Raw genomic sequence first — 25,022 nt, 5'->3', positions numbered from 1 at the left:
CTCAAGTGTGCAGCCTTAACGTTCTTTCAAAAGCTTAAAAAAGCTTTAAGAAAAATAGTAATATAAGCAGTTGTACTATCCCTTACCTGTCTCATTAGTAGGTGTCTAAGTAACACACACTTCTGCTATTTGTACTAATAGGATATTCATCAGCTCCTTGTATCACACAAGCAATTTAACAGCAATGCTTGATGTGATGCTGTGATTAAAAAAGGACCAGTGATACTTTTTCAAGAATAGATGAAAGATGCTGAATAGAGGCAAGGAGCTGATTTACTGCTGTGTTCTGCACTGGTGACACCAGTACTGAAAGACCTTTTTCTGTGCATTGTTCTGGTGTCAGTGTATTTAAAAGCTTACACAAAATTCCCTGAAAGCAGGAGAAAGTATCTTGAAATGAGAAACTCAAAGAGTTTGATTCCTTTAGTTTATCAAAACAAAGCTGGGTGTTGTCTTGACTGCTTCATGACGACCAAATTCCAGGTACTGAGAAGATCGTTGATCTAACAGAGAAAAGCTTTAACAGAAATAATAGCTAGAATTTAACAGAGGGCAGCTCCAAATTAAAGGAATATATTTGGAACTGTTGCAACAAATTACCAAGAGAACTAGTGAATTTTCTGCCTCTTCATGTCTTCAAACCAAAACCAGATCCCCTTCTTAAAAATGTGCTTTGGAAAAGTCCAAGTGATTTTTCCCAGCTTAAAAGTAAAGAAAGAAGCAGGGGGAAATACATGAGCAGTAAAGACTAGATGACATTGATTACCAGATTTTCTGCCCTTGAGGTTATTCCTTAACCCTTCTGTGAACCAGAAGTAGCCTCAGCTATCTGTTGACAGCAGAGGAATAGTGAGGTCCAGGAATTTTCACCTCTGCTCCAGATTTTGGCAAGAAGCAATGTCTTATCCTTCTGCCTCTGTCCCTGTCCTCCCAAAAACCTCCCTCCCTGTCCTTACCCTCCCTCACCATCCTGCTCCTATCTGCACAGGTTTGCCTTCTCTTCTAGCATCCTTCATCCATAGTGGGAAGCGATGGACAGCAGGAATTAAGTTTTTTCCTTTCAGTTCTTCCACCCTAAATGAAAAGCTTAAACTTAGAAGTGCTAAAAGGGAAACAAGGAAAAAAGGAAGGGGCTGAAGCACCTCTCCTATGAAGACAGGCTGAGAGAGTTGGGGTTGTTCAGCCTTGACAAGAGAAGGCTTCGGGGAGACCTTATAGCAGCCTTCCAGTATCTAAAGGGGGCCTATAGGAAAGATGGGGAGGGACTTTTTACAAGCCCATGTAGTGATAGGAGGAGGGGTAACAACTTTAAACTGAAAGAGGGTAGATTTAGATTAGATATTAGGAAGAAATTTTTCACCATGAGGGTGATGAGGCACTGGAACAGGTTGCCCAAAGAAGCTGTGGATGCCCCATCCCTGGAAGCGTTCAAGGCCAGGCTGGATGGGGCTTTGAGCAACCTGCTCTAGTGGAGGTGTCCCTGCCCATGGCAGGGGCGTTGGAACTTGATGATCTTTAAGGTCCCTTCCAACTCTAACCATTCTATGATTCTATGAAACTGGAAGGAAAAACCCTCCCAGACACTGCATTTCCCATTACCAAGGAGGACACAGGCCCACGCAGTGTTTGGTAGACATGAGCTGCGCAGCATTTCTGTGATTTTGTGGTTTGCTTTGCAGCGTGTCCTCCCCTCTCCTGCGGCATGAAGCACTGGAGGAGAGGACAGTGAGGTTCAACGGCTCGTTCCCCCCCCCCAGTCCTTCACAAACTGCCTCTGTGTGGGTTTTTCATGCACATGCCACATGTATGAAATGTGGGCACGCCAAAGGTTGCTGCTTTGCCGGGCTGCTATAGATTAAACAATCAGGGGGGTCTGCAGAGCGGTGACTGCCCGTCCCTGCCATACCCTGGCACACAGAGGTAAAATGGCATCAGAATGACAGGATGGTACAGGTTTGAAGGAACCTCTGGAGATCATCTTGTCCAACCCCCCTACCAGAGCAGGTCCTCCTACAGCAGGTTGTACAGGAACACATCCAGGCAGGTTTTGAATGTCTCCAGGGAAGGAGACTCCACCACCTCCCTGGGCAGCCTATTCCAGTGCTCTGCCACCCTCAAAGTACAGAAGTTCCTCCTCATGTTGAGATGGAATTTCCTGTGTTCCAGCTTGGGCCCATTGCCCCTTGTCCTGTCGCTGGGCGCCACTGAGAAGAGCCTGACCCCATCCTCTAGACACCCGCCCTTTAGATATTTATAAGCACTGATGAGATCCCCTCTCAGTCTCCTCTTCTCCAGGCTGAACAGACCCCGCTCCCTCAGCCTTTCCTCAGAAGAGAGGTGCTCCAGCCCCTTGGTCATCTTCGGAGCCCTCTGCTGGACTCCCCCCGGTATCATCGTTTCCCAGACTCTCACCATTGGAAACATAGTTTTGGGTGTTGTTTTGTTGGGTTTTTTGTTTTGTTTTTTTTTTTAAAAAAAAAAAAAAAGTAAGCCAGCTGAGGAAGGCAACGGGGAATTCCAGACCCAGCAGCCGAAAGCCCCCGCAGGCCGATCCGGGCGGGACAGGCCACGTAGAGCGCTGCCAGCGGCAGGGATGATACGCACGACGTGAGGCGGAGCGGAGGTGACACACCATGTGTCGCGAGCGACGTGACACGGTGGCTACCAGCCTCCCCACCGAGAGCCTGGGGCTCCGCACCGTCGCCGGGCCGGGGCGGGCAGGAACAGGGGGGGAGTTTGACTTCCCCCCCCCAACGGGGCCTCCCGGGCGGCGGTGACAGCGGACGACGCCACCTCGCGAAAAAAAGAGAAAGACCGGAAAAAAACACTTCTGCCGAAACCCGGGATCGAACCAGGGACCTTTAGATCTTCAGTCTAACGCTCTCCCAACTGAGCTATTTCGGCTGGTGTAATATCCTTTTTCGGGCAGCACCAGTAAGGGGTTTTTCTCCACCCCCACCCCCCCCCCCCGTCTGGCCGATACTTGTGTGGGGTGGTTTAAATAAGGCAGATGTTAATCGTCCGACACCGCCGGATACCATGAAGGCCGCAAACGGATTGGTGACGGGTGTTTGCAAATAAAATTACATCTTAAGGCAATGGCAAATGCAGCAGTACCACGAAACTATATGTATACGCCTATACACAATACATAACCTATATTAGTTCCAGGATAAGGGTCTTTCGGCTGTGGCTCCCTGCTTTATTTCAGGGGTGACAGGAACTAGAAGATTCTGTGGGATACGGGAGCATTAAATGGGCAGTAATTTTGCATCAGTTTTCAGGGACTTTATCTTGAAGTCTGGCAAATTCTGTGCAGAGCTGACATGCCATGAGTAAACAGGAATAGAAAGGGCACCTCCATCCTCGTCCTCCACCCCCGTTCCACACGGAAACATCGTAACTCTGCATAAATCACAAAGCCCGACTAAGCACAGTAAGAAGAAAAAATAGTTTATTCTCACATTGTTGGCTAGGTATTTATTTCAACAGGCAGCTGTTATCACAATTCCGTGGCTACAGGTTTTCATAGATCCATAGGTTGGTCCAGGCCGGAAGAGACCTCCAAAGGTCATCTAGTCCGACCTCCCCGCAGTCAGCAGGGACACCTCCAACTAGACCAGGTTGCCCAGGGCCTCGTCGAGCTTCACCTTGAATATCTCAAGGGAAGGGGCCTCAACCACCTCCCTGGGCAACGTGTTCCAGTGTTCCACCACCCTCATGGTAAAGAACTTTTTCCTAATATCCAACCTAAATCTCCCCTTCTCCAACTTAAAACCAGTGCCCCTCATCCTGTCATTGCCGGCCTTTGTAAACAGACCCTCCCCAGCCTTCCTGTAGGCCCCCCTCAGGTACTGGAAGGCTGCTATGAGGTCTCCCCGGAGCCTCCTCTTCTCCAGGCTGAACAACCCCAGCTCCCTCAGTCTGTCCTCACAGCAGAGGTGCTCCAACCCCCTGATCATTTTAGTGGCTCTCCTCTGGACCCGCTCCATCAGGTCCATTCCTTTCTATATTGAGGGCTCCAGACCTGCACACAGTACTCCAGGTGAGGTCTCACCAGAGCAGAGCAAAGTGGCAGAATCACCTCTCTGGATCTGCTGGCAACACTTCTTTTGATGCAGCCCAGGATGTGATTGGCCTTCTGGGCTGCGAGAGCACATTGCCTGCTCATGTCCAGCTTCTCGTCCATCAGCACCCCCAAGTCCCTTTCCTCAGGGCTGCTTTCTAATACCTCATCCCCCAGTCTGTATTTATACCAAGGATTGTTTCGGCCCAGGTGCAGAACCCTACACTTGCTTTTGTTGAACCTCATGAGGTTCATCTGGGCCCACCTCTCCAGCCTGTCCAGGTCCCTCTGAATGACATCCTGTCCCTCTGCACCACACAGCTTGGTGTCATCTGCAAACTTGCAAACAAGGTTGAAGGTAGAGAAGGCACCCGAGTGCATATATTACATTAGCACGTGACACTGCTGCTGGACACTCACGTCTCAAATTTGTGTTTATTTGCACATCCCATGGCTCTGGCAAAAGGTACCTGCGAGAGCATCCTCTAGTCATGCTCCCAGAAATGGTGCTTTGCGAGATTGTCCACTGCTTCTCCCTCGTGCTAGTCAAAAATATAAGCCAAATCAATCTCTCACTCCTCCACAGTAATAGAGGAGTTTAACAAATCCCTTCTTTTTTGAGGGTGGAAGCAGCAGCCTTTTCCCAAACTAGCCCTATGAGTAGTTGGTGACACACGTCTGCTATTTCCTTTTACTTTCAAACAGAGTATATTTTTTCTCAAGTTGTCCCACTTCTGGAAGCCTTTTGTGAGCAACCACTGACCCTTCTTCAGGAGCTGAAAACTGCAGACCAGGCATGAGATGTATTTTCAGAAGTTGAAATGGTGAGGACCGAGCCAGCAATTACTTAGTGACCGGAAACAAAAACTCTTTAACTGAAAATTTCAGTTAGGGAGAGGTTAAAAAAAAAAACCACAACCCATACAATTGTACTAAAGAGGTGTGCTAACAACACACTGATAAAAAATCTCATATTTTCGTGATTTTCCATTGCCACCGGCAATGATTGTTTTGCTGAGAAATGATGAATGTAATGACTTAATGAGCGTGTCTCCTACTGATGCAGCTAATGTAATCTTGTGATCTTTGGTGTAGATAAACTCCAAATGTGTAATGACATGCGTAAAGTCAAAATACTATTGACTTCAGAGTTTTCATATATTACCACAAAAAGAAAAAAAAAAAAAAAAGAAAAAGAAAATCAGAGCTATTATGTACCAACGAGGTATTCTAATTTTTGTCACTTTTAGGAACCATTGTTTTGCCAGGCTAAATGGAAATAAAAACTAAGTAATGCAAATGAAACAGAATACATTTTGAAATACAAAATGAAACAGAAACAAAAGAAAAGGGTAACTCAGTCTGAAATACAGTATATTTAATAAAACAGCCTCTTTTTCCCTCCAACCAAATTTGGGGGTTTTGTATGAAAGTTCCTCTTACTTAAAAGTAGAAACATATTAGCATTTCACAGCTATTTAAAGAGTGTAAGAACACAGTTTTAGTAAAAGGGAGCATTGCGAGTCCAGCCGAAACTATTCCCAACCTTCTCCTAATGGGAAACCAAATTTGTGTTATTTTGTACTCCTCCAGAATAGAGATTGGAGGAAAAAAAACACCAATACATCAAACAAATAAACAAACAAACAAACAAAAAAAAAACCCACCCACATTTCTTTTCTCCCATAATCTCCTCCTCCATCTAGCAAAGGACAGGGTGGACAAAGAAAAGCTGTTGTCTAGTCCACCATATTACAACAATGTAAACCACAGCTGGCACCCCCTAATGCTGAGCAGCATGCAAGGGTAAGCAGGTAGGTGCCCCGGAGAAAGCCTTGGAGAAGACAAGAATTATCTCCACCACACAAACTGGGACCGATACACACACAAAGGCCCCACCAGCCACGACTCGCAGGGCAGGCGGACTGGCAACAGCCCTGCCTCTGCTGCCCACTACACCTACTTCCAAATTCTTTCACTTGCTGCTGGCCAGGGATGTGCTGAATGGCAGGCGTGGGACACCAAGATAACGGGGTGGCAATGCTGGTTTTCCCCAATGCACAAGGGATTTCAGGAGCTGCTTCCGGAAGATCTAATCCAACCCACAACAGTAACCCCCAAGAGATGCAGACCTGACAGCTATCCCCAAATAATTTCCCAAGTGTGTGCCTCTCATCCATGATGGAAGCCGGATAGAAACACTTTGCCAAAGGCCAGCTTTTCTTCTTCAGCAGGTCACGGGAGGTGATTCTACCCCTCTACTCTGCGCTCGTGAGACCCCACCTGGAGTACTGTGTCCAGCTCTGGAGTCCTCAACACAGGAAGGACATGGACCTGTTGGAACGGGTCCAGCGGAGGGCCACGAGGATGATCAGAGGGATGGAGCACCTCCCCTATGAAGACAGGCTGAGAGAGCTGGGGTTGTTCAGCCTGGAGAAGAGAAGGCCCCGGGGAGACCTCATAGCAGCCTTCCAATATCTGAAGGGAGACTACAGGAGAGCCAGAGAGGGCCTCTTTGTCAGGAAGTGTAGTGACAGGACAAGGGGGAATGGTTTTAAATTGGAAGAGGGGAGATTTAGATAAGATATTAGGAGGAAATTCTTTACTGTGAGGGTGGTGAGGCACTGGAACAGGTTGCCCAAAGAAGCTGTGGATGCCCCATCCCTGGAAGCGTTCAAGGCCAGGCTGGATGGGGCTTTGAGCAACCTGCTCTAGTGGAGGTGTCCCTGCCCATGGCAGGGGGGTTGGAACTCGATGATCTTTAAGGTCCCTTCCAACTCTAACCATTGTATGATTCTATGATTCGCCTTTAGAAAGCTTTAGCAATTTAAGTGACATCCACATTTACTCCATTTATTTTCTTATTCGTGTAACCTCAATTTGTTCTGACACAAACCTTGAGAAATGCGAACTGAAAGATTGTTGAGTTCACAGTGTTTTACGTCACTACCTTTGCCTTCTGCAGAACTGCTTCTTCGTATTTTCCACATAAAAACTGAGAAATAAAAACTAAAAGCATCACACACCCCCACATTAACAGTTCGCTACTCGATCCTCTGTCCTTTTCTTCCTACAGAAGCCAGAAGGGTAATGGCAAAATAAGATGTTTTCTTTAAGAGTAAAAAGACTTTTCCCTGTGAAAGAAATGCTCCCACCAGGGCACTCACCTGCTAAGGCAACCTAATCCACAGCAAAGTAGCTCAAAGCAAAAGCCTCCTAAATTAATTTTTTACAAATATATATTTATATATTTTAAAAATGTGTATGTGTTTATATATATATGTATATATAAAGAAAAAAAAATAAAGGTAGGAACACCAAGCCAAAAATCTCTAACATTTGGAAGGATTAAATCTTCAAAAACATTTAAATAAACTAGAACAACTTCCACTAAATATATCCTTTTCAAAAATCCACTCCCAATAGTATCCCTTCTTTGGATAGTCACATAAATGTCAAAACTCGCATCTTCAGCCTTTAAATATTCAAAACAACTTTCAAAAGATCTATTCAATGATCTACTACTACACACATCTACTACTACTTCCTTCTGTGTATATCTCATGTGATAACACTATCACAAGTTAATTAATTTTTAATGTTCCAAAGAGACTGTACCTATTTGTAAGGTTTAAAATAATAATTTAATTATCTATACTCTCTAATCCTAAAGACACATCACATAACCAGTATACCAGCATAAGCAGATGCGAAAGATACATACTTTCATGCAGCTCACCCAGAGCAGCTGCTACAGTAAGAATAAATACAGCTAAAACAGATCTTTGCAGTACTGCAACTATGTCTGATATTGACTTTTGTAAAATACAAAACAGTAAGATGGATAAGTAACTGCATATTATAAGGAAGCTGTATCTCAAGAAAACATAATATTCAAATATTTTCTTAATTTTTATCAGCAATGCATGTTTGACAATGAAATCAAAGTGTTTGATCAGTAGAAGCTTAACCTTAAGTATCTGGTAAGTCAAGTATTCTATTAGACTAGTACACGTTAAATCCTGTAACTTCTCTCCTTCCCAAATTAAGGTTTTGACTACCAAATGAAGTATCGGAAAGCAAAAAAAAAAAAATACAAGTGCAATGCAACTCTAGTATAGTATTATTATGCCACTTCATCACAGAAAACTCACCTTCAGTAACACATTCCTAGACTTTAGAACACATACTCGGTGCTAAGGTAAGCCTAGATGCTTACTGTTCAGCCTTCTTTTAAGATGACTCTTACCAACCAAGTGTGGCATTTTATCAACAGCACCATGCAGCGCACAAAAGATGAGATGAAGGTGGGAGCACTGTGGGCCCCAAGAAGGTGAGATGAAGTTGGGAGCATTTGGGGAGCAGTAGCTCTAAGTCTATCTGGGTCAGGATCAAGTTTTATGTTCAGTTATTACCAAAATTTAGCAGGCGCAAAGCTAAGGCAAATGCCCCAAGCTCCATTCTTCCTGTCCTTAGTGTGATGAGGAAAGGACTTCTGCACATACTTGTGTTTTGAGAGTTAACTCCCAACTTCTGGGAGACTTTAGAAGTCGCAGCAATTTCCGAGTATGCCATCACATCCTAGTCCTATGCTTCTGGCAGCTTTACCCAGGGGCAACACATGGGTCTGAGACTGTGCAAGTACAGAAGCTAAAGTGAGAAAACCAAGAAGAGTTTTCCCTTCTAGGCCTGCCGCCTCAAAGCCAAAAAAGCAAAGGTAATTTTTTCAGGATACAGGAAGAACTAAGAAATATTAAAAATAAACAAACACCCCACCATCTACTTTTTCAGCATGCTTACCTCATCAAGAGAAACCAGTTACACCGTAACTTTTATTACTAAATCAACTTTGAAAAAGATTCATTGGCATACTTATAGAATTGAAGTTTCCTCCCAATCTTTACAGTAAAACTCAAATATTGTTTCATCTTCAAAATGTTTGTCACAAAAAAAAAAAAAAAAAGAAAAAATCATGAAACACTGCCTTGAATAAGGTCTGCCAAACCACATTTCACAAGAAAAGAAGTGTTTAAGATTTTTCTCCATAAATAGCCTTCATATCACAGGAAATAACATCACTGGAATGTTAACTGTGTTACAGTATTTCAAGTTTGTTACAATTACAGTTAAGAAAAGGAAATTAACATGTAAAAGACAGTAACACAGTAAAAAGATAACATCTAAAACCGAGCAAAGTTAAAAGAAAATGCCTCTGGAAATCTCAGCAAGAACACCTGCTACTTCTTGACACTTGTACCCCTACTCCCCTTAAAAAGAGCATTTAAAATTATAGAGTAGGTAACGGTTTAATCACTCATCTACAGAAAGCAATACTGCACCAACAGAGAAAGGGACTGAAATGTATGGGTACCATATCTAGCTTTTATCAACTGATTTATACTCTCCAGGAAACATAGCATTTTTCTCCTTGATTAAAAATAAAACACAACTCTTTAAAATGACAAACATAATATATTACACTGTAAAAACAAACTAATAAAGAACTAAACAATTCCAGAACTAAAACAAATTTCAGTTGAAGTCCCAAAGCTGTAATCGCAATTATTATTAAGGCAGATTTGACTTCAGTTACACTAATTTATAGCATAATAAATATTCTTCACCCTGTACAGTTCTTTAAAATCAACACCTAGTGAGAATATAGTATTGCACCAAAGGCTGAAATGAACAGGTTCAACTTCTAAAGTGCCGAAACCCTTCCGAAGTTGTGCCGTGCTGTAGTTCTGTATTCATCCTGATTCATGTATCCCGAATACATTAAGAGTTTTCAGCATGGCCACTTGATTGCAGGCTTCGAAGAAAAGACTGTGTGAGGTAGAATAAACTCCTTCAGGTTCTCTGCCACCCTATGGATCACCGAGCTGTGCAAATGGATCTGTCACAGGAAAGGGCTCCAAAGCTTTCTCGGAATTTTTCCAGTTGTGAAAGTTTTCTTTGTACCATTCAACTAGTATGAAGAGAATGTTGATGAGTCAAGTTGACCAGAGGTAACAGGGAAATGCAAAAATTCCACAGATATCATAAGACTAACAACATGCTAATAGTTCATTATGCAAAATTTTAACCTATAATATAAAAAAAAAAATCTAGTTTAGATTTTTTAAGTTCTTTACGCAAGACTTATTCTAGCGTTAAGAAGTAATTAACTCTAGTACCTGATGCTACTTTATTGTGATTAACTTTTTTTTTAGTCAGGTAAATTCAGTACTTAAAAAGCAGCCAATTTTATGTAAAATTGAAGTGTTAAATTAATTCACTGTAGCCTTTCATTAACTAACCTATATACCCATTTCCCCCGCTTTCCCTCCTCCTATCACTTCTACATCAATTAGTGTAAAAGCCATCAGTCCTACTTGTTTTCTTTATTCCTTCTTTCCAAGGCACTTTAGGTCTCCATCCCAAGTTGTGCATTTTTTCTGAATTCATTGGGTATCTCAGGTCATTGGTAGGTCTGATGAAGTATAAAATGCACATGGAAAACAATTTGATTAGACTTTTTCATTAATTAGAGATGCAGTACCTCACATCGTCTTAAAACCAAGATCAGGCAAGCTTTTTGAAAATTCCCCATAAACATGAACAGATTATATTGCCTTCGAAATACATGGCAGTTGAGTGCAGCTACAACCACACAATTCAGTTTGTACAGTCCACTAGTTGGAATTGACTAGAATAAATATGAATTAGTATCTTATTGGCACAAAAATGAATGCAAAACTCAAATCACTGCCAATGCAATTGTGGAAATCTGTGCATTTGCAACTCTTTAGACAGTCACTACGCAAGCGTTTTCTAATAACAGCATTTGCATTTTTCATCCTGAAAGCCCACAAATTTTCACACACTTCAAGATTCAAAATACATAGACTTCCAAAGCAACATGGCTACAGTGCCTCATTAGCTACACAAACTTATTAATACTGAATATGTAGAATCCCAGCCTGCAAGATTCAACACAGAAAGAGATTCTCTACATTTAAAGCACGGCACAAATTTTCACTTCCACAATCTGGCAGCTAGGTAGTCTCATCCAGCATTCCTGCACTACTGGCACTAGCATACCCAATAGTTAAGCTACATGTGCAGACAGAAACCAGCTACTTATCGCCGTTACTAAAACATGCTAATCTCAAGCAGAAGCAGAACTAATTTTTCCATGGCAAGTAATCCTCATGACCTTTAAGTCACTCATAGAATTAAATACTCATTACTTACGTATTTTAAGAATCTTATAAAAGACTTCAACATTCTTTAAAACATGTATTCCTATGTGGTTAGTTTTCCCAAGCCCATTTATGTTTAAACATTAGCAGACAGGGCCAAATACACATGAAGAAACATCTCAGTCTGAATTACACTGAGACCTACTGAACACTGGCTTCATGTGAGCCAAAGGCAATTTGGGCAAAGTCCTGCAATACACTCAGATAGAATTCTGAAGAACACTTCCTTTTAAAACCAAGAATTAGTACATTTAAAGACACTTCAGTTGCCATCATAACAATCCAAATGCGAACAAAAAGTGAGAATTCTAAAGGCCATAGTAATACTTAACTGCTATCAGCAGATACGTCATTTCTAATCACTCTGGAGAAAGAGAGTGATATCTAAAGTAAGCAGAGACTCATTGTTGCTGCAGAAAAGAAATGAAGATAAAAGAACAGAGCCAAACCAAGCCTGAAATTAGTGACGCAAACACACAGCAAAAGCATATTTATAAAAGCTATCCATTTTTGCCACCACCCTAACTTTGGCACCTCAGGGTTTTACATCTACTTTTGAGATAATAGTTTCAGATTAAGATAGGAATCTAAAATTAACTACACTCTGTCGGTGCATACTTCTGCCTGTGGAGAGTGGGTCTTACCTATAAAGCATATCTAAGTCTGAACTAGTCACATTAACATCAAAATACTAAAGCTAAATGAGACACGATGGGATTCATCTCACTCAAGTGATATTGAATACAAAGTACTGAATAAACTACCTAAACAACCCTTAAGAAAAGATTTAGCTACTGTGTAAAGCCTGTCCTTTTCACAGAACTAACTTCAGGAATGAGAAGTCTGAAGAAAATTAGAAGGCAGAGAGATTAGTATTACACATTCCCCCTCAAGACATATACTCTGACCTAAAGATTCAAATAATTAATCGAAATCCTGTTTTTCTATACAGTGTTCTGAACAGATCACCGGTGTCAAATCCACTAGCAAAAAAAAAAAAAAAAATGAAGAAAGCAAAACCGTTCCTACTGCCTCAAAAGTTCTCCTTCCTACAGAGCAGAAACACCTTCAGAAAAACCTATTTGGCAAGAGTCCCAGAAACCTTCCGGATAAAGCTATCCTGCATGCGCTTCACTATTTTCTTACCTGTCTTTGACATAATCCATCCAGTGCTCCATTTCAGATTCCGAACTGGTCTTCTTTATCTGTCAAGAAGAGAAACAAAAATCACCCCCATCTTGCACTGTCTTATCATACATTTAAAAACAGATTTTTTTTTTAAATAATTTTTTAAAAAACAATATTTAAGTCTGTTAAAAAAAAAAACAACGCACAAACAGAAATGGTCTTTTGTCTAAACTGAGTTTTCAAACTACTGAAATTATCAAAACTATCCAGAACAATTCCAATACTTGTCCTTCATCTGAGCACTGCCTAACTATTCACAATCAAATTGTTAGATTTTAATAGTGCCATATTCTCAGAACAAAACTGAAGCAGCCAGCATGAAAAAAAACCTATTAAAAGGTATTTAATCATTATGCCAGTTATGTGTCAGTCGGGGTAAATGATTTAGCAGCACAACGGACGATAGCCTGTACTGCAAATTTACATAGTAGGGCTGCCACAAAAAGGGTAGCATGTTGCTCTGCTTCAATTATCTTCCAAGACCCACCACAAACCTAAGCTCTCTCAGAGCTACAAAAGGTTTATAGTGGAATTGTTCATAGGTGCAATGACTGGTAAAGAAAAGCATCATAGCTGTTTACTCACCAAATGGATTAACTCCTTAGCAAGCTGGACAATGGACATCTCAAAGTTAGTTCCAATGTTATAAATTTCACCTGGCTTCCCCTCCTTCAGGACAGTAAGGAATGCTTCTACCACATCAGTTGCATAAAGGAAATTCCTTCTTTGAAGTCCAGAACCATGAATACAGCTTAAAGCCAGGAAAAGGCAAGAAATTTTTGTTAATCCTTAAATAGAAGCATTCAATTTATTAGACTGTGTTTTAAGCAGTTTTGCTGGTACCTTAAGTAGCTGACATACAAATAATCCTTTAGTTTAGCGAAAACCTATTATTAAAATAAGCAATTCATAGCTTAGTTATGAAATTATCATTTTATAAACTATGCTACTTATTTATAACTGTAATTTTTTACAGTTTTATAACATAAATATTACAAAGAAGCAAATTACATACCATTTTCTGTTCTGTTGCAACAAAGATATAAACTTTGGAATAACCTAAGGAATTGAACACAGAAAAAAAAGAAAGAAATTACTCTGCTATTTTACAAGTTGTTTTTCTGCAAAGAACATGGGGCTTCAACCAGTAAGTATCATTAAGTGTTTTGATAAGACCCTTCAAAAACTTCTAAGTTTTCTTAAGTCTAATCAAAGAATGTATCAAGCCTAGAAACTGCAAGGATTTGGGTTGTTTGGTTTTTTTCCAGAGTAGATGCCTCTGTTGCGTTGTAAAGCTTATCTTTCTGGTCAACCATTACAAATCAGTAGTTACAAGCCACTAGCTTGGAGCATAAAGATTTACAGTATTATGTTCAGCTATAAGCTTAGATCCATTCATAATGTCCCAGAAACTTCAGAACAGTTGGCCCTGCTATTAAAGTTTTTAAACTGAAACCATTAGAAAGCTATTCCGATTCTTTTAGCTTTGTTAACTTACTACTCTAAACATAGGAGCTAAAGATCCATGCTAAGGATCTAAACTAAAAATCCATATAGCCTAGTATTGTGTTCTTAGCAGTAACTAAAAGTGGATACTTGAGGAAGAATATATATAAGCTGAAAGCAAGTAAATAGTGATACATCTCCTGAACAGGCTCCCAACATCATGCAACCTGTAGCCAGATGTTTCCCAAGCCACAGATCAGTGAAAAACATATTTTAAAAACCCTTGCTTATCTACCTGCAATAATGTAGGGAAAAATAAATTTATTTGAAAAAAAACCCCAACATATAAAAAGCCATTCAGATCTAAAAATACCTCACTAGAACTGAAAAATACAGCTGCATTTCGCACAAGCTCCGAACTCCAAAGAGTACATATGATTATCACTGTCATTCCATCATTTCATTTATTAGCACAGCAGATCGTGCTATTGCCTACAAAGGCAACTCCCTCTCACTAATAATAGTTTTAAATAGTTCCCCTGCAAGGTATGTGTGGACATGCAAAGAGTAAGTCACTTTGTGCTATTTCTCACCATGTATCTGATTGTTATAGCTTTACCTTACTTATTTTCTTTACAGGCTGGAACATCTCTTTCTATATCAGACATCTTGCTCTCTCACAGTTCACTGTATTAAATGTTTACCTTAGTTATTAAATATTCCTAACTACAGCACACAACATGTGAGTAAATATAATTTGTAGAGGAACCTTGCCAGACAGGGGGCAGTTAAATATCCTTTGAAAACTGAAAAAACAAATTACAAAACAAAGGCATTGTAGTAAAATTCACATAAATAAATAGAAATCTAACTGATGCTTTACTGATAACCAAAACACGTGTTCATTGTGTTGACGGTAAGACATGTTAATGTGAGATCAAAATATATAACCACAGGTGAGTGTGAACAAATATACGTGTAAGACAATGCTTTTTTCACAAGTCAGCCCATTCTTATGAGAAAAAGTAACATCACTACAACCCTAAATTATGGCATACTGAAGCTAAGGGTAAAGCACAGGCTTAACTTACTTTTTCTGGATACTGGTGTGGTCCATAAACATTACTGCTCCGAGTGATAACAACTGGGAACTGAAGAGCATTAAACATGCATGTGATTACATATGAAAATATATACCAGTAAAAATCTGTAGGTTTGCTACTGACCAATAAATAATAAACTGACATACCCATACTGCTTACTCAAAAACCCGCAAGCCCTTACAAACGTTAATGAATTAAACTATCCATACTTCCGTCAAACAGGCAAGGGCCTCCAGCCTTCTCAGTCTGATAGAAGCATCACAAGTGACAAATGTTTGTAATCTCTCAGTCTTGCTATGGAACCACCATAGGATGTTACATACACGTATCTGGTTGACTGAAGACTGACTAACTACTTCTTATTCCAAGAAAATGTTTCACAGCCTTTAACATCTTATTCAAGTTAGTTTTACATCAAAAACAACATTTGCAAGAGCAAAACTAGAGTATTCAAAATTTTAAATATTTTTGCTTAAACAAACATGAGTAATAGGGTTTTTTTTAATTTCTTTTTTTTTTTTTGCTTTCACTATAAGCCTAGTCTTAATACAATTTGAACTTTCCATATTCTACTTTTCTATAAGCAGATTTCCTTCAAGCTTAACAGTGTTTTTTAAATTGCTAATGTTCTCTTTCACCATTTTATCAAAGAACATTTTTAGATATTACAGTTCAGATTTTAAAAAAAAATTTAAAACATTTGACCTCTCCCCACTGTCTTGCTGTATCTCCACCAATAAGGGGTGGACATTCTCCGACACATCCAACCTACAAGATTAGCAATCAGGAAAGAGGTAGCACTGTGTGGACTAGTACTGATTTTTCTTTTATACTCTTATATACATAACACAGACACTTAAGCATGGGCTTCAAGAGTTTTTGAATCAACTTACTTGGTACCTTTCCCAGTAAGACTGAACAAAACACTCTGCAGCTGCTTTAGAGGAGGCATAGGGATTTGTTGGACGTTTTGGTGAGGATTCATCAAATTCCTGAAATGAAAAGAAAAAATTTGCATTCCTCAATTTCTTTTACCTAGATAGTCACAAAAGCTGCAGTTGCAACCAAAATAAAAATCCCTAAATATCCAAGCACACCTGTCTGAGAAAGTCACCCTTCCACTTACAGCAGAAGACCGATTAAAAAAAAAGACAGTTCTTATACTTCTAGCAGAGCACCTCACGGTAGCAGGTCCTTAGATTTTATCTTGTATTGTAACCACAGGGAGGTTCAATCTTTTTCAGGGTCCTATTGCCTCAGAGTGCTATTGCACCAGAGCGAGCAAATTAACCTTTCAGTCCTAGATAAAGGGGTCCATTCTCCCTTTTCTATAAACTTTATTTCTAGAAGAAAAGTAGAAAAGCCCTCCAAAGCAAGGCTTCAACGATTCTGACCTGTGTACCAGAAGAGGTAGCTTCATGGCTATCGTACCACTTCTATCTACTTCTCACTTGGGAGAGGAGGAAGGGGGGGAAAATACAATAATGAACTAAAGGAAGGAGGAATTCTACACTGCCTGAGATGCAATTCATAACAATCACCTTAATACGCGATTAAAAGGCTCACTGATCTTTTCTGACCTTTGCCTCTGAAATGAATTGACCTGGATTTACACCTTCCCTCCTCCCAAAAAAAAAAAATCTCTTCGAGAACTTCTACTATGATTCACAAAGAGAACAAAGAACAGATTAAATGGAAGTGCTCTTTTCAAGGCCCAGAGGCAGAAGAAGCTCACTTGAAGTTGTCTCAGCCAAACCACTAGTCTACACGCAGGAAAACAACATCCTTGGGTATCATAAAAGCCTGTAAATTTAAGTTGTGTTGAAGGAACTGATAAAGACATTGCAACAACAAGAAAATGCACATGATTTTTCTAAAATAGAGTAGTATTGTCATGGATTATAGCACAAGACTCCTTGGCTGTTATTTACACCTTCAGAAAGATAAGCATAAATAATTTGCCTTTTTACTGAGCTAAATTACATTTCCTGAGCTAAATTACATTTCCTGAATTAAGGTCAGGCATAAATCAGCAAGAATCCAAAAAAAAAAAAAAAAAATCCATAGAACAATAAGAAACGTGCATATTTCTTCTAGTAACACAGAAAGTGTTCCCTGTTCAAACTGTCAGTACCTACTGACAATTAACCTACTAACAGCTCTGTTAGTATTTTATCTAGAGTATAAAATAGTTCTCTGCCTGTCAAGTTTATAGTCAAGGCAGAGCAGGGAAAAATTTAATAAAATAAAATAAAAATAAAAGAATGGAATACTGTGCACATTACTGAAGTTTCACAAATGCTCCAAGGCAAGATTTGTATAATACATTCCTTTGATACTATCTCTGAGGAATATTCACATATCATTAAGGACCCCAAACTCTCTCCTTTGGGTAATAAACATTCAATATAAAGCACACTACAAAAAAAAAAAAAAAATCAGGACAATTTTGATACTTAGCTTCCTAGAAACAACTAGTGCTTGTTTACAAGTTACAGTATTGTCAGAAATAGCTTGAAAGTCATACATTTACAGAGACTAAGGAAAGTGAGATTCTTTTTTTTTTTCTTCCACTATTAAAGGCAGGTGAAGCTAAAAAAACCCTCATGCACTTTCAAACTCACCTCATCAGTGCTACCTCCATATACTTCATCTGTACTGACATAGACAAACTTCTCCACATTGGCTTCATGCGCAGCAGCAACCAGCACATTAGTGCCATAGACATTCACATAGGTGAATTCCAGGGCATGCCAAAATGAAAGATCTACGTTAAAAAAAAAATTCAAACAACTCTAATTAAATTTAGGTTTCCTACTGAACCGCAATATTAGAGGTTGCAATATAGACTGGGACTTTATCACTAGTTCTTTGATTGTCAGATAGCAAGGTGAATAAATTAAATGAAGACACTTTCTACACTTACTTGAAGACAAAATCCTTGCTCTCAACAAGAGGCTGGAATCGGGAGAAAAAGCTTGTTGGCTATGGATGGTTCCACTTGAAAATAGCATTATCTAATTTTACTTAAGTGGCAGCATAACTATTTTCCCTCCCCGACTAGGAAGGGCCAAGCTCACTAAGAAAAGTATCATTCAAAGACAGTTGTAAGATGCAGTATTATATACCTATTACTGTTAATTAACTAGCACCTGGTTTAATTCTTAGAATTGTCCCACTGACCTAATGACTTTTTGCATGTCAAATCTGACCATTTTGAAAAGTATCTTCCTGGAGAACTCCTTAAGGATTTCTTTTTGTGATGCTTTTTTAAGTTAAAAAGGCCACTAGACATTGAATCATGTAGTTTGTAGAGACAAACTGTATCCTTGTTTTATATGAAGGAAAGACAAAAATCAGTATAATCAATATATATTTCAAAAAAGTATATTAATGGAAAATATACCAAAATATGCAACAATGCTTACCTACATGTGTTTGGGCCGCAAAATGAAGGACTATATCTATTTTCTCAGTTTCAAAGAGCTGTTTTATAAAATCAGGTTCACAAATATCTCCCTAAACAGAAGAAAAAAAAAATCATTAACAAATTATTTTTGACAGAAAATAGTAATCCTTCATTTGTATCAAGCGTCACATAACAAACCATTACAAAGGAAGCACGGGATACAAATAGCACTAGGAACTGCATTTCGGGCAACTTATCAATGCTGTCTAAAATAAGACCAGATATAAATTTCATACATTCTGAACAACGGCCTCAACAAAACTTATTTCACAATTTATGTTACTATTTTACATTAGAAACAGCATCACTCCCAAAATATACACAAGAGAAGTATATTGTGTAGGTTGCTGAGGTTGAAATGACACATTCCCACAGCAAGTAAGAGAGTTACTGGAGGCTAGTCTGTCAGTGACACCTAGTGGCATTATGAAAGGCGAAGTGGATTTCCACTTCTATCAAAATAGATCGTTGGATGTCTTGCAAGGATTTTGGGTTTTGTTGTTTGTTCTGGTGATTTCTCTGTTTTTAAATTGACATATTTAGAAAATAGGCATCGACAGAGAAGCCATTCTTTAGTTTGACACAGAAGCAACAACAGCTTTTAAAGGTAAATGCAAGCTGAGAAAAAGGTTTTTTTATATTTATCTGTTGGCTTAACTTAAGCAAAATAGTACCTGAGAAGAAGGGGTGTCCTGGGGAAGAAGACTTTTGTATTTTTAATAACAAAGCAATTAACTAAAAATAGATCAATAGATCTTATGTTTTAAGAAGTTCTCAAGCAACAATTCTGAACAACAGCCTCAAAGTACTGTATGTCAGAAACAGGAGAAAATGAACTGATTTTCCTATTTCTCATCCCTGAATACAACTGAAATGCCCCAGTAAATACACTTCAGGTTCATACATTATTTTGAACTAAACGGTTACAATAACTGATTTATTTTTTTAAAACTGAAATTCAAACTTGATACATCTGTGCTGAGCAACAACAGGAAATTGTTACAAAACTACATCTTTCACACAGCCCCTTATGCAAATTTTCTAAACTTTTACTTCTCTACCTTCCAAACAGGCTGCTTTTCTACAGCACCACTAAAGCTTTTATCCCTCCTGCTCTCTCCTAAGGCCAGTAACAGCATTACAGTTCTAACCCTAAGGCTTGTCCATCACAGTGTAATTTTTCCTGTGCTTTTTTTCCTGTCAGTGTAAATTGCTTAGCTGCATACTAGCTGCATATAAGCTCTTATGAACCTTAGAATCATAGAATCATCCAGGTTGGAAGAGACCCTTGGGATCATGGAGTCCAACCATCTACCCTACTCTACAAAGTTCTCCCCTATACCATATCCCCCAACACCACATCTAAACGTCTCTTAAACACATCCAGGGATGGTGACTCAACCACCTCCCTGGGCAGCCTATTCCAATGCCCAACCACTCTTTCTGTGAAAAATTCTTTCCTAATGTTCAGTCTAAACCTACCCTGTTGGAGCTTGAAGCTATTCCCTCTCGTTCTGTCATTAGTTACCTGTGCGAAGAGACCAGCACCAACCTTCCTTCCAAAAAAAAAAAAAAAAAAAAAAAAAAAGAAAGAAAAAACCCCACAAAAAACCTACAAAACAAAACAAAAAACAACCAACAACAACTGAAAAGTTGGAGTGAATTATAGTGGCATAAGTTAGGTGAGAACATATTCCTACTCCAGTTCAGATATAGTATAGATTCCATGTTACTATCCCCCTGCTTCACATAGGGATCTGACTGCTTACAGGATGCCTTCTAGAATGCCATGCTTTCCCCCACAATTAAATGTAAATATATATCCAAGTAACTATGGGAGGCTTTTCTATAGCATCCATATGTTTCATATTACATACTGGAAACTGTCGAAATCATTAGGAAAAACCACCAAGTTTTGGGTATGCTGAAACTGCCTACATTTGCTTAGTAGGCATCCCCTTCCCCCGCATGCAACTTTTATCCCAACAATTCGGAGATAATCACTTACTGAAATAAAGAGACAGGTTCACAAAGATGTAAAAAGCTGTGGGGGTCACCAAATAGGTAAGTTCAATTCCCAATCTTGCCTGCATCTAAGAGGTATGTTTAACTTACATCTACTACCTCTGACAAAGATGCTCCAAGGTTGCTATTTCAGAAAATTTAACTATATGCATTTCCCTGATGTCCTGCAGCCTTGTGTAGCCCAGCTAGACAGAGACCAGCATCAGTATTGACTTTCATAGAGGGGAAGAACTTCAGCATAAAAATCCAAGAAAGTTTATCTGAACAATAAATCGAAATCCTTCTCTTGTCTGAAGATAAAACCGTGGAAACAGTAAACTAAATTAATTGGCAAATTTTTAAAAAGAAAAGACATGCCTTGAATGTTCCCATGAGACCCTGTTCCAAAACAGCTATGAACTACACAGTATCAACAGAAGTAAAAGCAAGAATGTACCCTGATGCCTAGTGCTAACGTAACAAGAAAGAGTGTGTTGCACACCACAGAACGTGACAAGTGACAGTGTCTGAAGGTGCAAAATCTCAGACAGCATCACAGCAGCATGGAGGAGCTGAATCTGAGTCCACCTAGTCTGTACCGCCTATCAAAAGTGAAACAATCATCTCTAAACCCACTCATTTCCATAATCGGGCTTTTACCAATTCTGTACCTTAATGATACAATAAAATGTATTAACTTTCAAAAGACTACTTCAAAGGAGGAGAGGCTGAGGGAACTGGACATGTTTAGTTTGGAGAAGAGGACGCTGAGGGGGAACCTCACTGCCCTCTACAACTACCTGAAAGGAGGGTGTAGAGAGGTGGGTGTTGGCCTCTTCTCCCAAGTAAATAATGACAGGACCAGAGGAAATGGTCTGAAGTTGGGACAGAGGAGGATTAGATTAGATATTGGGAAGGATTACTTTACTGAGAGAGTGGTCAGGCACTGGAACAGCCTGCCTAGGGAGGTGGTGGAGTCACCAAACCTGGAGGTATTTAGAAACGTGTAGACATGGCACTTCAGGGCATGCTCTAGTGGCCGAGATTGTTGGGTTGGATGTTTTGTTTTGTGTTTGGTGGTGTGGTGGTTTTGGATTTTTTTTGTATGGTTGGACTCGATGATCTCAAAGGTCCCTTCCAACCATGAAGATTCTGTGATTCTGTGTAAATAAGAGACAGTGCATACTGTATATTCTCAAAGGCTTCTGTGGGTGAAATATGAAGTCTATTAATAAGGTAAACAGATGAAGTGAATGCTGTTATGTCCACGTGATTGTCACATACTTTGTCATATTACATACACAGACTCATTCTTGACAACAGATTAGTAGAATTAATTTCACTTTACCATAAATGAAAGCAGTGGCTTCTAGTTTGGGGAGCTCTGGAGACCACATTAACTTGATATGAAGGCATAAAAGTCAGTTAAAAGACAAATTTCCTAGAAGAGAAGGCTTTATCACCTGGATAAACTTGTAGTTTTCTTTCTCAGAGACAGTTTCAAGATTCTTCAAGCTTGCACAGTAGTCGAGCTAAAGAGAAATACACACACACTATCATTAACTGGGCTGCATGAAAGTAAATAAGCTAACTCAGCCGCATATACATCACTAGAAAGTTTGAGAACAATGTAAAAACTTCTTTCAAAAGAAAAGCTATTTTTCAAGCAGACATGATGAAGCTTTAAAAACACAAAACTGCAAAAATTCTTAAACAGAAGTTTAGAACTTCAAAAGCTTCCTCCATTTTTGTTGTTCGTTGGTTGGTTTTTTTTGCAAATAATTGTTCGTGGTGGGCACATGAACAGCAGTCGATTTTTTTTTTTTTTTTTTTTTACACAGGTACAAATGGGTAGTCAAACAAAAAATTATTAAATAACAATAATCCATACAAATTTCAGCATATTATAGATTCCATTAAAACCAACTTAAAACAGTTTTCCATATCAAGAAAGAAAACAAGCTACTTACCTTATCTAGGTTTATAATCAGATAGTTTGGATAGTTTTTCACAAGAGAGACAACTACATGTGAAGCACTGCAGGATAGAAGAAAAACATATTTTACTATTACATAACTTTAAGGTAACATAGAGATGACAAATTACAAGTAAGTTTAGCAATATCAAAAGGCTTTAGGGAAAGAGAGGGCTGTACTCAAGACAGGTGAAAGGGGAACTCACAGATATATTTTAAGGTATGTCAACAGTATTCTACTGATAATACCCATAACTGCATAGTTAAGAAACTAAAAATCAGATTAAAAGTTCATGCTACAACAAAACAATGCAGCACTGCTCACAGCCACCTAAAAAAACCCAATGAACTGTTATATGCTACATTCAATTGCCATTCTAAAATACTTTTACACTTTTCAGTTTATACATTAGGTATTAGGGAGTACTAAACATTCAACTCTCCTAACCCACAACACTGAGCGTCAACTCAACTCTCCAACACTGCTGCTAGGTGTAACAAGAAATGACAGCCTGACTACCAGGTGGCATTTCTCTTTGGTACAATCTTGTGTATAAGAAGCTCACCCTGAAAGTTCAGGTTTAGCAGGGCTTATTCACACAGAAGCATAGAACTGTTCAGGCTGGAAGAGACCTTGAAAATCATCTAGTTCCAACCCCCCTGCCATGGGCAGGGACACCTCCCACTAGAGCAGGTTGCTCAAAGCCCCATCCGACCTTGTCTTGAACACTTCCAGGGACATGGCATCCACAACTTCCCTGGGCAACCTGTTCCAGTGCCTCACCACCCTCACAGTGAGAAATTTCTTCCTGATACCTAATCTAAATCTACCCTCTTCCACTTTGAAGCCATTACCTCTCCTCCTATCACTACATGCCCTTGTAATAAGTCCCTTGCCAGCTTTCTTGTACGCCCCCTTCAGACACTGGAAAGCTGCTACAAGGTCTGTTCAGCCTGGAGAAGAGAAGGCTCCAGGGAATCTCAACTCTCTCAGCCTGCCTTCATAGGAGAGGTGCTCCAGTTCTCTGATCATTGTTGTGGCCCTCCTCTGGACTTGCTCTAAGAGGTCCATGTCTTGTGCTCCCAGAGTTGGAGGCAGTATTCTAGGTAAAGTCTCACGAGAGCGGAGTAGAGGGGCAGAATCACCTCCCTCGACCAGCTGGCCACGCTTTTTCTGATATGGCCCAGGATACTGTTGGCTTTCTGGGCTGGAAGTGCATACTGCCAGCTCATGTTGAGCTTCTCATCAACCAACACCCCTACGTCCTTCTCCTCAGGGCTGCTCTCAATCCGTTTTCCACCCCATATGTATTTATGCTTCCAATTGCCCCAACCCACATGCAGGACCTTGCATTTGGCCTTGTTGAAATTCAGGAGGTTGCCGTGAGCCCACTTCTCAAGCCTGTCCAGGTCCCTCTGGATGGCATTCCTTCCCTCCAGCATGTCAACCACGCCACACAGCTGGGTGTCATCAACAACGTTAGAATCATAAAATTATCTAGGTTGGAAGGGATCTTTAAGATCATCTTGCTGAGGGTGCGCTCAATCATGCTGTCTTCAGCCCCCCACAACTGAGGGGTGCACACAGAAATCTAGCCCTCTCACAGCTTTAGACCCAGCATGCTGACAGGCTCAAGCTTATGATGGCCCTGAAGTTCATCTGCTTCAAGCACAGTCCACAGCACTGGGGAGTGGAGATGAGAAATGGCAGCTGGCTCAGAGCACAGCTACCCCCTACCCCACGCCGGATGAGGCTGAGTACCGACTGCCACCGTCAGCACTAGAAGGTACCTCCTTCACCAAATACCTTCTCGCTGGCCGCGGCCGGAGTGCAGCTGGGCAGCAGCCCCGCTTGCTCCCCAGCACTCACCACCTCAAAACCCACGACAAGGAAGAGCCACAGACAGCATCCAAGGCGAGCTCCGTCCTGCAGAAACGGCTGCGTCCACCGCAGCCCGCGCCGGAGGAACCCCGGCCAGCGACAGGCCTAAGGGACGCCCCCCTGCCCGGCCTGCTCCCGCCGCCCGCCGCACCCGCGCCCCCAGGAAGGAGAAGAGCGGTCCCCGCCCGGCTCGGCGGGGACAGGAGAGCGGGCTCGGGGCACCGCAGCCACCACTCACATGAACCCCGCGCCGCCCGTCACCAGCAGCCGCTTCTCGAAGACCGGCAGCTCCGCAGGACCCGGCGGCGCCGACATCGTCCGCGCTTTACGGCGGCGGGGGTTAAACCGCACGGCTGCGCAGGCGCAGCATGGGACGGAAGCCGTAGTTCTCCCGAGGGTCTCGCCGGGAAAGAGCCTGCGCGAAAAAAGAAACACTTTCCCCGTTCCTCTGGCGCCCGAACAACGGGGCTCGCCGCCTCCGGAGCAAGCAGCGCGGGCAGGCCATATGAAGAGGCCAAGGCTTCGTTCTCTGCCATCAACGGCGACCGCCGCCTTTTACGACGCCGGGGTCTTAACTTACAGCTGAACCCAGCAACAGACACGTCGCCGCGCTGGGGAAGTGCAGGCCGAGGGGGGCGCGGTGGA

The 25,022-nt window shown here is 40.8% G+C and overlaps 1 protein-coding gene and 1 non-coding gene across 2 annotated transcripts; both read right to left on the bottom strand.

The window, feature by feature from the left end:
* Positions 1–2,831: 2,831 nt before the first annotated feature.
* On the bottom strand, positions 2,832–2,904 carry TRNAF-GAA (transfer RNA phenylalanine (anticodon GAA)). Its single transcript has one exon. It is a non-coding gene; the product is annotated as a tRNA-Phe (tRNA).
* A 7,029-nt stretch (positions 2,905–9,933) lies between these two features.
* Positions 9,934–24,692, bottom strand: TGDS (TDP-glucose 4,6-dehydratase). Its single transcript, XM_074153913.1, has 12 exons — positions 24,616–24,692; positions 22,491–22,557; positions 21,984–22,052; positions 18,476–18,566; positions 17,672–17,814; positions 15,941–16,039; positions 15,036–15,095; positions 13,514–13,557; positions 13,084–13,249; positions 12,457–12,515; positions 10,441–10,538; positions 9,934–10,034 (listed from the first exon to the last, which is right to left on the bottom strand). Exons 1-12 carry the CDS (start codon positions 24,690–24,692, stop codon positions 9,934–9,936), a joined length of 1,074 nt encoding a protein of 357 aa, XP_074010014.1.
* Positions 24,693–25,022: the final 330 nt, after the last annotated feature.

The sequence above is a fragment of the Numenius arquata genome, chromosome 1 (assembly GCF_964106895.1).
Source record: "Numenius arquata chromosome 1, bNumArq3.hap1.1, whole genome shotgun sequence".
Lineage (NCBI taxonomy): Eukaryota > Metazoa > Chordata > Aves > Charadriiformes > Scolopacidae > Numenius > Numenius arquata.
This window is presented reverse-complemented; position numbering and strand designations above follow the sequence as displayed.

Excerpts from the sequence above, each read along its gene's own strand:
- TGDS (XM_074153913.1), bottom strand. The coding sequence starts at position 24,692 with ATGTCGGCGCCGCCGGGTCCTGCGGAGCTGCCGGTCTTCGAGAAGCGG. Across the intron at positions 17,815-18,475 it reads TGCGGCCCAAACACATGTAG|ATCTTTCATTTTGGCATGCC; the intron begins GTAAGCATTGTT and ends TTTTTAACGTAG. Across the intron at positions 12,516-13,083 it reads CTAAGGAGTTAATCCATTTG|ATAAAGAAGACCAGTTCGGA; the intron begins GTGAGTAAACAG and ends TCTTCTTGACAG.